Here is a 13,944-nt window from a genome sequence, read left to right on the forward strand (position 1 = left end):
ATGATTGGGTGGAGAAGCTGGCGTTGGCAGAATTTGCCTATAACAATGCGGAGAACGTGTCCACGGGAATGAGCCCTTTTTTGGCCAATCACGGGTGTCATCCCCGAGCCTTCCCAGGGGGGGAGGGGGAGAACTGGAGCGTTCCAGCCGCAGAACAGTTCGTTGAAGAAATGGAAGCGATCCATCGCCAGCTCCAACTTAATTTAAACAGGGCGAAGGAGGAATATAAGAGGCAGGCAGACAAAACCAGAAGGGAAGGAGAAAGCATTAGGGTGGGGGACCAGGTGTGGTTGTCCACCCAAGGGTTACCATTTAAAGGAGGTTGTAAGAAGTTAAGACCCAAAAGGCTGGGCCCATTTGAAGTCACGCAACAGGTCAACCCAGTGGCTTTCAGACTCCGGTTACCTAACCACATGAAGTTACACCCAGTGTTCCACAGATCATTGCTGTCACCGTATATAGGGGACAGAGAGGGGAGGGTCAATAGGGGACCAGCTATGGAGGAAAAAGAACACAGCTACCATGTAGCGGAGATTCTCGATTCCAGGTGGAGGGGAGAGCAAGTAGAGTATTTGGTAATGTGGGAAGGGGAGCCGGAGTCGGAAAACACCTGGGTCAGGGCAGAGGATGTAGATGACGAGGTTTTGATTGAAACTTTTCATCAGAGATTCCCTCGGAAACCCCAGCCAGTGGCGAGGTTCCGGAGGGAATACTTCGCCACCACCGACGAAGAAGAAGAGTTGGAGGGGTTCGCCGATTCCGAGGTGGAGGAGGATTCAGCGAGTCGGAACGAAGACCGATGGAGGGAAATGTTCGAGACGTCGGAAGATGAAGAGGATTCTTTTAGGGGTTTCAGCTCCTCACCGCCCAGAGGAGAGAGTAGGGGCGGGGGAGAGGGGGGCCCTGGAGGGGAGGTGGATGTCAGGGAACTGACATCGGAGGAAAGGGAAGTGATAGGGCTCCCAGAGACTGGGAGAGAGTCAACAGCCAAAGCAGGGACCAGCAGGGGGAGCGCGGGGTCTCTGGAGGAGGATCTCAGTAATGCTGAGAGACACGCAGCAGCCCAGGCAGGAAGCAGAAGGGGAGAGAAAGGGGTGAGAGACACTTCGAGCGAAAATAGCGGGGAGGTGTCAGAAGCAACTGCAGGGAGACCTATGCTTCGCCGGAAGCTGTCACGTCGTGAGTCCAGGAGACGCGTTTCCGTTAAGGAACTTCTTTGCTGGAAGCGCTTCCGCAGACAGCCACTGTCGGACTCTACAAGTGACTAGAGCAGACATGTCTGAGGAGCTCTGTCACACACAGAGGTTTGTGGGGTCGCACAAACTCTGAAGGGGCACTATTTTAAGCACAAGCAGCTAATCATCCCCTGATAATACTTTAATTTTTTTCCAATCTTCTTCCACCGACTCTTCTCCCTGGTCTCGAATTCTGCCAGTCATTTCCGCCAATTCCATGTAGTCCATCACCTTCATCTGCCATTCTTCCAGAGTGGGTAGATCTTGTGTCTTCCAGTGCTTTGCGATAATTATTCTTGCTGCTGTTGTGGCATACATGAAAAAAGTTCTATCCTTCTTTGGCACCAATTGGCCGACAATGCCCAGGAGAAAGGCCTCTGGTTTCTTCAGAAAGGTATATTTAAATACCTTTTTCATTTCATTATAGATCATCTCCCAAAATGCCTTGATCTTTGGGCATGTCCACCAAAGGTGAAAGAATGTACCTTCACTTTCATTACATTTCCAACATTTATTATCGGGCAGATGATAGATTTTTGCAAGCTTGACTGGTGTTATGTACCACCTGTAAATCATTTTCATTAAATTCTCTTTTAAGGCACTACATGCCGTAAACTTCATACCAGTGGGGGCTCTCCCAGTTTGTTTCGGGCCCCACACATCAAGCAGGCCACACGCTGGATTTGGTCCTTGGAGCAGGCGTAGAAGTGATCATGGCCCCCTTCGTGGAGTTGCCATTGTCTGATCACTACGCTCTGAAAGCCAGGATTGACTTTCCACCCCCACCCTGCTTAGGTGGCGAGCCTATTTGGGCTCGCCCGCAGAGGCTGAGGGACCCTGATAGACTCCATCAGGCCTTGTGGGACCCTGCTCCCCCTGGCAGCTCACTGGGTGAGCTTGTTGAGGGTTGGAATACCCGGCTCTTGGCAGCCATCAATGAGATCACACCTAGACGCCCTCTGCGACCCTGCAGAAACCGGGCCCCCTGGTTCACCGAGGCGCTCCAGAAAATGAAGCGCGACCTCAGACGGCTAGAGTGAGTACAGCAGGGAGCCTGTGACAGAGTGTCAAGAACATCATATAGGACGCTTATGAAAGCCTATGAGATGGCTATGAAAGCTGCTAAGAAATCTTACTTCGCAGCTTCCATTGCATCCGCTAGCTCTTGCCCGGCACAACCTTTTAGTATAATGGGGTCTCTAGTATAATTGGGTATCTGGAAGGCCAGATTTAAATATGAATCTGACACACAGCTGTGAGGCATTTGCGAGCTTTTTCACGGAGAAAGTTTTGTTGCTCCTCCGTGACCTCCCTGCCAATTTGGATACAATAACAGAACTGGAGGCCCCTCGACTGTTTCGGATCCAGTATTGGACCACGTCCACATCAGATACTCCCAGCCAATGTGGACAGACTCCTCCAAGCTGGAAAGCCCACCACCTGTCCTCTTGATCTGTGCCCATCCTGGCTGATTAGAGCGTGTCCAGATGAGGTGCAGGCCCCCCTGGGTGACATCGTTAATTTGTCCCTTGGCATGGGGACTTTCCCAGGGGAGCTGAAGGAGGCAGTGGTGCGTCCGCTCTTAAAGAAAACATCATTAGATCCTTTAGATCTATCCAATTACCGCCTGGTTTCAAATCTTCCGTTCCTGGGTAAGGTGATTGAGAGAGTGGTTGCTGAACAGCTTGGTGGATTTCTGAATGAAAAATCGGCCTTGGATCCATTCCAGTCCGGCTTCCGTGCTGGTCATGGGACCAAGACAGCTTTGGTCGCCCTAACAGATGATCTCCGTAGGCAGTTGGTTTGAGGCGGGTCGGGGCTGCTGATCCTTTTAGACTTGTCAGCAGCCTTCAACATGGTCAATCACGAACTCCTGGACCACCGCCTTGCCGACGTGGGGATTCAGGGCACAGTCTTACAATGGCTGCGCTCTTTCCTTTCTGGTCGGGGACAGAGGGTGGTGTTAGGGGAGGAGCTGTTGTTGCACCACTCCTTGGTGTGTGGAGTGCCGCAGGGTGCAATTCTCTCCCCGATGCTTTTTAATATCTTTATGCGCCCCCTCGCCCAGCTTGTCCGGAGCTTTGGTCTGGGCTGCCATAAGTATGCTGATGACACCCAACTCTATCTGTTGATGGATGGCCATCCTGACTCGGCCCCAGACACACTGACCAGATGTCTGGAAGCTGTGGCTGGATGGTTGCATGTGAGCCGGTTGAAGCTAAATCTTTCAAAGGCAGAGGTCCTTTGGCTGGGTTGGGACAATATGGGATTGGGAGGCCAACTCCCATCTCTTGCGGGGACGCAATTAGTGCCAGCGTCTTTTGTCAAGAGTTTGGGTGTAATCCTCGACGCCTCCCTCTCCATGGAGGCGCAGGTTGCAACCACAACAAAGGCGGCATTTTTCCATCTCCGCCATGCTAAGCAGTTGGTCCCTTACCTCTCTCGCCCTGATCTCACCACTGTGATCCATGTGATGGTCACCTCCAGGCTTGATTACTGTAACTCACTCTACGTGGGGCTGCCCTTGAGACTGACCCAGAAACTCCGGCAGGTGCAGAATGCCGCAGCGAGACTCCTTTCGGGGTCTTCGCTGTGGGCTCACATTCATCCAGTGCTATACCAGCTGCCCTGGCTCCCAGTGGAGTACAGGATCAGGTTTAAGGTGCTGGTTTTGACCTTTAAAGCCCTATACGGCCTAGGACCCTCGTACCTACGGGACCGCCTCTCCTGGTATGTCCCATGGAGGACCTTACGGTATGCAAATAATAACACCTTGGAGATCCCGGGCCTCTAGGCTGGCCTCAACCAGGGCCAGGGCCTTTTCGGGCTTGGTCCCGGCCTAGTGGAATGCTCTACCACAAGAGATCAGGGCCCTGTGGGATTTGACATTTTTCCGCAGGGCCTGCAAGATGGAGTTGTTCCGCCTGGCCTTTGGTCAGGGCTCAGCCTGACTCCCCTTTTCTTTTTCTATAAGAACTAATATGAAAGGGGCCTCCCAGCATTCTCACAGGCCCATATAAGATCAGTGTAAACAGTTGGGCCGATGAGCACTTACTGTTCCCAACCCTAACCCTGCGGAAAGCCATCTAATTAGACTTTAATTTGATTTTGACCTGTCATTTAAATATTGTTTGATTTTATACTAATGTTATATATTTGATGTTAACTGCCCTGAGCCTGACTTCGGCCGGGGAGGGCGGGATATAAATAAAAGTTGTTTATTATTATTATGCCTGAACAAGCCCCTTTCTCCCTCCTCACGCCCTGGACTAAAGAGTCAGGTTCAGTTTTGCAGAAACCATTGTTTGCCTTCTATGAAGTACTACAGTCATGAATTTAATTTCTGACATTGCGAGGTGGAATGGTCCCTGGAAAGTCCATTTTAATCCAGTGCAGCAATGAACCACAAACCACATGCGCTTGTTCCTTATTCTGGTCCAAATCCACAACAAGGTTGGCAAGGGTCCCACTTCTCTTTTTAACAATAAATAAATGGCACATACTTATGCATTTCTCTAATACAAGTGTGTGTGAGGACAGAGAACTGTATTCACAAAGTGAAGGCATCAGGTGATGACAGAAATGTCATGTACATTTTCCAAAAAAATACTGGGTCTTAGTCAACTCACTTTCCTTCATTGTAGACCCATTGAAATTAATGAACCTAACTTCATTAATTTCAGTGGGTCTATTCTGAGGAAAACCTAACTCAGTACCACCCACTATGTTGCTGAACAACTCCAAGCATGCCTGGAGAATGCGAACCATTTGGATACCTTCCAATCAGTATTCATGCCTCATCGTGGGACCGAAATAATAATAATAATAATAATAGTAATAATAATAACAACAACAACAACAACAACAACAACTATTATTATTATTATTATCATTATTATTATCATTATTATCATTATTATTATCATTATTATTATTTGTACCCCGCCCATCTGACTGGGTTTCCCCCTCCCCTCTTGGTGGCTTCCAACAGAACACTAAAATACAATAACCTATTAAACATTAAAAGCTTCCCTAAAGAGGGCTGCCTTCAGATGTCTTCTAAATGTCAGGTAGTTGTTCATCTCTTTGACATCTGATGGGAGGGCATTCCACAGGGCAGGCACCAATACCAAGAAGTCCCTCTGCCTGGTTCCCTCCCTGCAAGAAGTGAAGTGACAATTTAGCAGTTGCTAAATTGCTGAATTTCTACTGCTGAGGGGCTGGTGCTGCAGCCCTATAAGGTTAGGGGTGGAGGATAGTAGAATATACTTGTAGAGTTGGAAGGGACACATCTAGTCCAAGCCCCTGCCATGCAGCAATCAAACAATCCCTGATGGATGGCTACCCAGGCTATAAGACTATGTAGCCACAGTGTCATAACCTCACCCACCCGAGGTTCTGCTCAGCCTCTGCTGCCACTTTGCTCCCTCCCTCCCTCAGGTCCAGATCCCCCACAACTTCCTCCATTGTGGGAATGACTCTGGCTCGAAGCCAGCAGAATCCAAAAGCAATCCATTACAAAACAAAGAAAACACAGGATGGTGTGCTTCAAGATGATGCAAGAACTGAAGAAACGAGCCCACACTCCACAAGGCAACTGCAATTGCCCGGCAGCACGAAACAAACCTTCCGAAGTTCTGCACACTTGAAACTTCTTCAAAAACACTTACTTTTTCGATGAAGGAACTCTGCCACCAAAGCCGCAATGTGAATGTAACACATGGCTGCCTGCAAAACAAGGGCAGAGTTTAGTGCCATGAATAACCCCCAGCCCCACATGTCTCATCCAGGCAGCCCAGGGCCAGGCAAAGCAATGAATTACCTCGGAGAAATCTCCGTTCTTGAAGTGGATCTTGGCCATGCTGTCCAGCCAGGTCTTCCTCAGCTCTGGTGTGCTGGCGTAGGACTTGGCCAAACTGTATTGCAGGTCAACTAGCATCTCCGGGTCCCTCTCATGCTCCTTCATCTGAGCTGTGGCCATCAGCACCGTCCGGATCCTCTTGGTCAGGTCTTTCACTTCAGACGGAAAAGACGTCGGCTGACATGAAAAAGTCAAGAGTCAGGGTGAAGGCGGATGTGAAGCGGGGGGCTGGGGGTGCCTCTTTACTGTGTTTGTGGGATTCAAGCACATTCTGGAACTTCTTGTTGGCCACTGTGAAAATTAGATGCTGGACTAGATTGGCCAATGGCCAGGCACAGCAGAGGCTCTTATTAACTTTGTTTGTGCATCTGAAATGAATGAATGGCTCCCGAGCACAACTCTCTCACTTAAAAAACCCCAAAACACAGAGACATTTTGCAGTTTGGAAAGTGATGGGGAAATACAAAGAAGAGTCTCCTTTGTGCAGCTCTGGACTCTCCTTCCTCGGAGGTTTCTAAGCAGAGGCTGGATGGCCCTCTGTCATGGATGCTTGAGCTGGGATTCCTGCCTTGCAGGGGGTTAAACTAGAGGACCCTCGGGGCCTTCTCCAACTCTACAATTCTATGATATAAAAGCTTGAGCTAAATTAATTCCTAACAGGAAGATGTGTAAACTCCTCACAAGCAGATCAGGATGAATGCACAATGAATACTTGTGGTCATAATCGCCCCATAAACCATTAAGAATTAGTGCTCCATAAAGTGCATGGTTTAAGAATACAGGAAGCTGCTTCATGCTGAATCAGACCCTGGATCCAGCTAGCTCAGTATCGTCTGCACAGACTGGCAGCAGCAGTCCAGGGCTTCAGGCAGAAGTCTCTCACATCCCTACCTGGAGATGTCATCAAGGATTGAACCTGGAATTTTCTGCAGCACAGAGGTACTGCACCCCTCCCTAATCAGCTGCTGCAGAAGCTTTGCACAAGCGAATCAGGGTAATTGAACTCTAAATAGGTTGTCTGGAGAAGCCTCTAGGGTCAGATAACAACATAAGAGGAGCCTGCTGGATCAGGCCAATGGCAGGATTCAAGCACAAGTGCCTTCTCCCCTTCTGCTGTTTTCAGCGGCTGGTATTTGGAAGCACTGCTGCCCCAAACAAGAGGTCTCCCAACTTCCAGAAGAGTTTATCTCAATGTAAAAGCAGCAGTGCCAACCCCCCCCCCCCCCGCCTCATGCCAGATCTGCGCAACAGGGAGATGTTTACCCCTCTTTGCAGCTTCCTCATCTAAACCGCACCCCTCCTCCCAAGCTGGTATTAGTCTACCTACTTGCACCCCCCACCCCCCATTATGTGGAACTAACAGCAGAGTTTTTTGCAGGGGAGGGAGAGGTGACCGCAGGGCTGAGGAAAATTAACCAGTCCCATCAAAATGGGAAGCCCCCACACCTGTTCTTCAAAAGCTGATGGCTCCCCGGTTGTGAAATGCCACCCTAGTGAGGTGTGCCTGTCTCCACTGTTATCAAACTTCAAAGCACTTCGTGGCTGAAGAACACTTTTCCTAGCAACCTCAAAATCACTGGATGGAAGAATGCTTTTAATTGTAATTGCTTTTAGCATGCTTTTAAAGGTAACTGCTTTTGGATGTTTTAAATTATACACGTTTTCAGGGATGAGCCAAAAGCACCCCACCACCCTGCCAGTTTCACTACCTGTGTGCAGGGTGCAAAGCTAGGAGGTTGTTTTGGCAACCTGGGGAGGCATAAACAGGGGTGAATTGTGGGGTGAACTTACTTGCAGTTGATATGCTGCTGGTGGTTGGTAATCAGTGTCATTCTTGCCCACCACCCCAGACTGAAAACCTTAGCCCTCACTCTGATTTGGCTTCATGACTAAACAGAATTGTCACAAAGCCAACTCAGAGTGAAGGCAGTGCTTCCCACCCCCCACTCTAGAGTTTTGTGTGGTGTTGGTGGCAATGAAGAAAATGATGTCTGTCAGCAACTAGGGACACCTCCCCTCCCCAACAAAATAAGATGACTGATGTCATCAATTGGTGTGGGAATGAACAAGGTGAGGTGAGGTTGTAGGTTTCATGAATCTGTCCATACCCCCAACCCTGAGCCAGAACTTACTTTTTTTAAAAAAATAATTATGGCTCAGTTTTAGATGAGATCCAGATGTGATATTTTGCAGTGCCATTAAAAATAAGTCCAGAGAAAGGAGAACTTGAGAAAGTATCTGCAGGATGTTTGGTTGCAGAGGCAAATGCATGTAAAGCTGTCAGTCAGGGGGTTGAGTTTCCTGTGCCACTGTTACCCCCTCACCTATTACAACCCTGTCCCATCCTTTGCTGGACTTGTACTCCTGGATCTGTTCCTTCACGCCATGGACTTCAGCTGAGGTTCTTTCCAACCATTCATAAGCAGGATAAATATGCTTCTGCTTTGCACGCCGAAGGTCCCCAATGCATTCCAAGGTAGGGTTGGGAATGTCCCCTGCCTGAAACCCTGGAGAGCGGCTGCCAGTCAGGGTATGGAACTTGATAGGCCACTTGTCTGACTTGGCATATAGCTTTTTATGTTCCTATTGGCCTGGCCTCTCTCTTCTTTTTGATTCATTGAATCAAACTTACCTTCACTGGCCGGTCACTGTTGGCAAAGTTATTGATAATTGAGAGCGATTCTTGGAACCTCGACCCTCCACTAAGTGCCACATCAGCTATCAGCTGGCTTACCGCAATAATGATCTATTGAAGAAGCAGAAGGCTTTGTTTTCAGACTTATACAGGCTGGAAAACCCACATCAGTCAACTGGAAATCAAAGGAATGCCAATTTTGCACACACACAACCAAGTTTCCCCCAGGATGGTAGTCCCTAAACTGAACATTGCAAGAAAATGACCACTTAAATGAGAACCTCCTGTGAGCAAACTGGCTGCTCACATAGGGGAGGGTGCCTGCTGCAGCTCTGCACAGGATGATGCTCTGAGACAAGCTCCTTCCAATTTGTGCCTGGTAGGGGCAGATGGTTCCACTGGGTTTCTGCTTCAGGAATGAATAACTCCAGATGCGGGGGGAGGAGGCACATCTACTCTTGGAGAAGGCTGCTTGTTATTACCTCTGGATGTATCATCATTTTAGATTGGCCTCCTTCTGATCAAGGGACATTGCAAAAATGATGCCTTGTACAGCTGGGAGCCAGTGTGTTTTACTGGCTAGAGTTCTGGATTAGTGGGGAGAAGACCTGGCCTCAAATCCCCACTCAGGCATGAAGGTTGTGGGTGGGCTTGTGCCATCACTCTCTCTCAGCCTTCCTGGCAGTGTTTCTGTGAGCATCAAAGGTGGGAGGGGCCTGTCAAATGATGTACGTTGCTCGGAATTCCTCAGAGGGGATGGAATAATAAATAAACGTGCCCACTCCCAGAACACCCTTCTAGCACATTCACAACTTTTTACTCTGGAGATTTAATTTACAAGAACAGCAGAATGATTCATGTGTTTGAACTGCATTAAAATATTTCACATGAACCTATTCCATACCCTGCCTTTTTGTTTTTTGAAGAGCTCACCACACACAGGGGAAATATATATGAAACCTCCATGTGCCTCTGTGGGAGCGAAACAGTTAACATAAAAGTTGCGTAAACAAACCTGGAAGGGAGCTGAGCTCTTTGCATACAATGCTGGCCCCGTGTGCCAGATCTGCATTCAGCTCAACTCGCCTGCCTTTGCCCCCTCAACACCCCCTCCACCCACGCCCTGCCAAGACTTCCCCTTTCACTAACCTGGAGGTGGGTTCTTAGAAAAGTTTTCCGCTTAGTGAACTCAAAGTTATTTCTCATGAGGAGGTAGAGGAGGGCAGAGGCCTCATTACGGGTTGAGCTGAGCTTGGATGTGCAGCACTTGAGGACCTCATAGCAGAAGGCGGCACACATGTTGACTCTCCCCTTGAAGAAGGCCGAGGGGAACTGGATGGGGTGGAAGGTCAGGCAGAGGTTAAAGGCAGGGCAAAGGTGGGGGCAGCAAGAAGAACAACGTTCCCTTCTTAAAAAGCATGACAAGTTTCAGCTGATCATGTGCCCATCATGGTGGAAGTGGTTATAAGATATTGTTAATGAATGAGACTGATCAATCACTTTTTATTTTTAGACAAAAGTAGCTCAAAGCAGCTTAACAACAGTAAATGAACAGCACTAAAACCATCATAAAGAAATACCCCAAACTTGTTCATAGTTTTAAAGGGCAGGACTAAAATATCCCACTCACTGATGGAAGCCACAGGCAGCTAAAAGCCAATGGCCTGGTGGAAAATAAACGGGGTTTTTTGCCTGGCGCCTAAATATATGCAAAGATGTTGCCAGGCAAGCCTCTTTGGGGAGAGCATTGCAGAAATGGGAAGTCCCTGCAGAAAACGCCCTGTTGCCACCCTCTGAGCCTCTTGTGGAGGAGGCACACAGTGAAGGGCCTCCGATGATGATCACAGGGTCTGGGGAGTTCAGGTGGGGAGAGGTGGTCCTTGAGGTATTTCAGTCCTGAGCTGTTTAAGGCTTTATAGGTCAAAACTTCTCAATGTGGGAGTAAAATAGGAACCCCTCCACAAAGCTGGTGAATCAGCTGTGGCAAATAGAGGCTAGTTCACATCTATCTAGTGAATTGCTTCAGGATATCTCTTGGGAAGCAGTCCATAAATAAAATAAATAACAATAATCAATAATCACTCTCCTTCACCTACCTTGTTGATGAAAGCTCTCAGAGAGGCAAAGACGTGCTTAAGAGCTGCTTCTGACTGCCCGTTTTTGAGGAAGGCAATATGAATATCGAACACCTTTTTCATCAGTGGGTTGTGCCCATCGTTGTTTAAGAGTTGGTTCTGGAAAAAATGGGTGAGGGTTCATTTTGGTGGGCTGGCAGAGCAAGCACATGTTTCCAGAAAACAGCTTATTGGCACTTGCCCCAGACTGAGCAGGCAAATAACACACCTCTGAACGCCTGCACCAAATTAGTGCTGAACGAGTACACAAGAGTAGGGGCCACAAATGGAAACAGAAAATATAATCTGGGGTTTTTTTTGGGGGGGGGCAGCATTTTCTGGAACCAAGGTGGTACTGCTACATCACAAAAATGTAACTTAAAATCTGAACAGCAGCATAAGCATACTAGACCAGCCACCAATGCTCACTTTTAGAAGGCTGGCAAGGGTTTGGTTAGAGGACCCAGAGCAGTGGACTCCATGGGTTTCTAATAGGTCAGAAGAAAGCTGTGAAGATGCCACTTGTAACAATTTGGAAAGAAAGTCGCTGGACCTCAAAAAAGATACTGGAGAACTAGAGAAGGCTGAGAAAATGGGCAACCAAAATGATTAAGGAGTGGCTTTGTTGTCTGGAGGAATGGCTAGTAAGACTGGTGGGTGGGTGGGGGGCATGATCCAGGTGCATAAAATGGGGAAAGTGGATAGAGAGAGGTTTTTTCTCCCCCTCTCACTGCGCAGAAGTCATGGACATCCAAATAAGCTGAACGCTGGAAGATTTGGGATAGATGAAAGAAATACCTTCTTTGCATGTATGGAATTCATTCTCACCAAATGTAATGATAGCCACCAACTTGAATGGCTTTAAAAGAGGGTTGCACAAATCCATGGAAGATAAGGCTATCAGTAGCTATTAGCCCTGATGGCCATGCTCTGCCTCCGTGGCTGGTGGCAGTAGTGCTTACTGAGCAGCAGTTGCCGGAAGCTGCAAGAGGGGAGAGTCCTGCTCTTGCTCTCAGGTCCTGCTTGCGGGCCTTTGTGGCCACTGTGAGAACAGGAGGCTGGGCTGGACAGAGCCCCTTTGGCACTCTTGACCTGCCCTGAACAAGGAGCACAAGACCCTTGCCACTTGCCCTCCAGTAAGTCATCTCTAGTGCACAAATTAAATCTTCCTCTCTTGTTTTATCCATTTTTATAAGGGCATTAGACTGCAAAGGAATGCCAGACAAGCACCGCCTGTTCTTCCGCTCAATAAAAAGCACATTAAAAACCAAAACACAAAGGGAAATATTAAACACCCCGGGTGGGAAGGGATGCTCCAGTTGCACAGGGCACCGTTGGCTGGCAAGCCCACTTTCTCTGCTACAGAAGGCAACCAGACACCGTTCTATCACCACAGGAAGCCTCAGTGAGGGCAGGAAGTCTTTCTGACAGCATGGTCCCTGTGCATCATGCAAAAAGATAGTAACACAGGAGAATGGAAGACAAGACATCCCTGTGCTAATAGAGTGATGGCAAGATGTGCCCCTCTTTGGCCTCATCCAAGAGACAGGCTCTTTCTAAAACAACACCAGAAGCCTGCCCAGCAGCCAGAGTAGGGGTGGCCAGCAAAGGGAACTCTTTGCACAGAGCCCAACGCTTACCTTGAAGCAATGGGAGAAGAATGAAATGGTGTCCAGGACAGTGAGAGCAACCTCTGTCGCTGTGTTGCCCTCCAGCAAAGCCTGGTGCACAATGTCTGCCTCTGATGTGCCAGCACCTGCAAAGAAGGAAAAGAAGGATGCTGCAAGTGGCATTGACAGGTGTTGCTCTCCAGCCTTTTTTCATTGTCGAAGACAGCAGAAATGGATTTGCAGGCAGGGTTTAAACCCAGGCTTTCTGGAGAGATTTAGCAAGGGCTATTGGTGGTTTGAAAGGAGAATGTCTTGAAGCTACTATATGTGGGAACTGGGTTCAAGTCCCAGCACATCCACAGATGAATCAAGGTCCTGACTTGGGCTCCCAACTGTAACATGGAAGTCAGAGGCTGGAGGTGGAGACTCCTAGGTGCATTTGCCCTGCTGTTGTTTCTCAAACACACAAATAGTCTAAGGCAGGGGTCTTTGATAAGGGTTTTGGGAACTGTAGCTCAGCTAAGATGCTGCCAAACATGTGGTGGAAATCCAGGGCCCCCTCTTTCCTGTGATTCACATAGCAGCCACAGAAGCTCCCAGGATGATGCTGCAGTCCAGCCAGTGGTTGCCCCTCAGCATCTTCTCAACACCTACTGTGGTTAAGGGTGAAGGAGCTGTCCAGGCTGCTCAAGTGCTGGAGACGGGTTTGCATGGCCCCAGCTCTGCTGCGGAGGGCTGGCATCGTCTGGGATTTCCGGTCAGTGCCCATGTGCTTTGACAGCCAAGCATCGTTGACCCTGAAAAAGGAGAGAGGGATTTTTGCTGCGTCATGTCATGCCTACCTGGTGCCAAACACAGAGTCCCCAGAGGACAAACCAGGCAGCCCTTGAGTAGCAGGCAGTGATTGAACCAGTGCTGAGGAACCCTGGGAGGCAAGCACATGGGGAGAGACCTGCTGGACAACCCTTGGAGCTGTTAGAGGTGCAGGTGGTGCCACCACCACCCAGTCCTTGAGAATGCCAGTACCAAAAGGTCCTGGCCGAAATGCAATGGAGCAGCATTTGCTTATGGACCCAGAGTCAATGTGTAGCTTCTGTGTAAGCAATCAGTGGAGCTCCTTTATGACTAGCATTTGGGGCTAGTCACAGGGGGTGCTCTAAGGGGCTGCAGTATATGAGGTCTCCCTCTTGAGCCTTCCAGTTGCTCAATAGCCATCAGCTCCTTGTTCCTTGCATCTGGTTCTGGTTCCCCCTCCGTGCCATGTTTGTGCCTTGCCTGTGCTTTTGGCCTTGAGCTGTTGCTTGATCCAGCCTCCGGATCACATTTTGGACCCAGTCCAGTTCCCTGAGGAGGACCTTGGCTTGTTGAGACCATGCCACATCTTGCATCCTGCTCTATGGGGCAAGTCTTTTGCTGAGACAATTCTAGGATTTTAGGATTTTAATGTTGCTTTTCCAGTTTGCTTTATCCATTACAAAGGAAGGAAGGA

General features: G+C 48.8%; 1 protein-coding gene across 3 annotated transcripts in view; it reads right to left on the reverse strand.

Annotated features, from left to right (window-relative positions):
* The window catches only part of DOCK11 (dedicator of cytokinesis 11), a 175,787-nt gene that overhangs the window by 36,171 nt on the left and 125,672 nt on the right, over positions 1–13,944 (reverse strand). For all 3 annotated transcript variants that reach the window (XM_082207379.1, XM_082207381.1, XM_082207380.1), the window contains exons 38-44: positions 13,110–13,252; positions 12,486–12,601; positions 10,828–10,965; positions 9,881–10,063; positions 8,729–8,842; positions 6,058–6,273; positions 5,906–5,963 (exon numbers count right to left, since the gene is read on the reverse strand). In XM_082207379.1, coding sequence (XP_082063505.1) covers positions 5,906–5,963; positions 6,058–6,273; positions 8,729–8,842; positions 9,881–10,063; positions 10,828–10,965; positions 12,486–12,601; positions 13,110–13,252 — 968 coding nt within the window. The remainder of the gene's footprint in view (positions 1–5,905; positions 5,964–6,057; positions 6,274–8,728; positions 8,843–9,880; positions 10,064–10,827; positions 10,966–12,485; positions 12,602–13,109; positions 13,253–13,944) is intronic.

This window comes from Podarcis vaucheri, assembly GCF_965113315.1.
Source record: "Podarcis vaucheri genome assembly, chromosome: Z".
Taxonomy (NCBI): Eukaryota; Metazoa; Chordata; class Lepidosauria; order Squamata; family Lacertidae; genus Podarcis; species Podarcis vaucheri.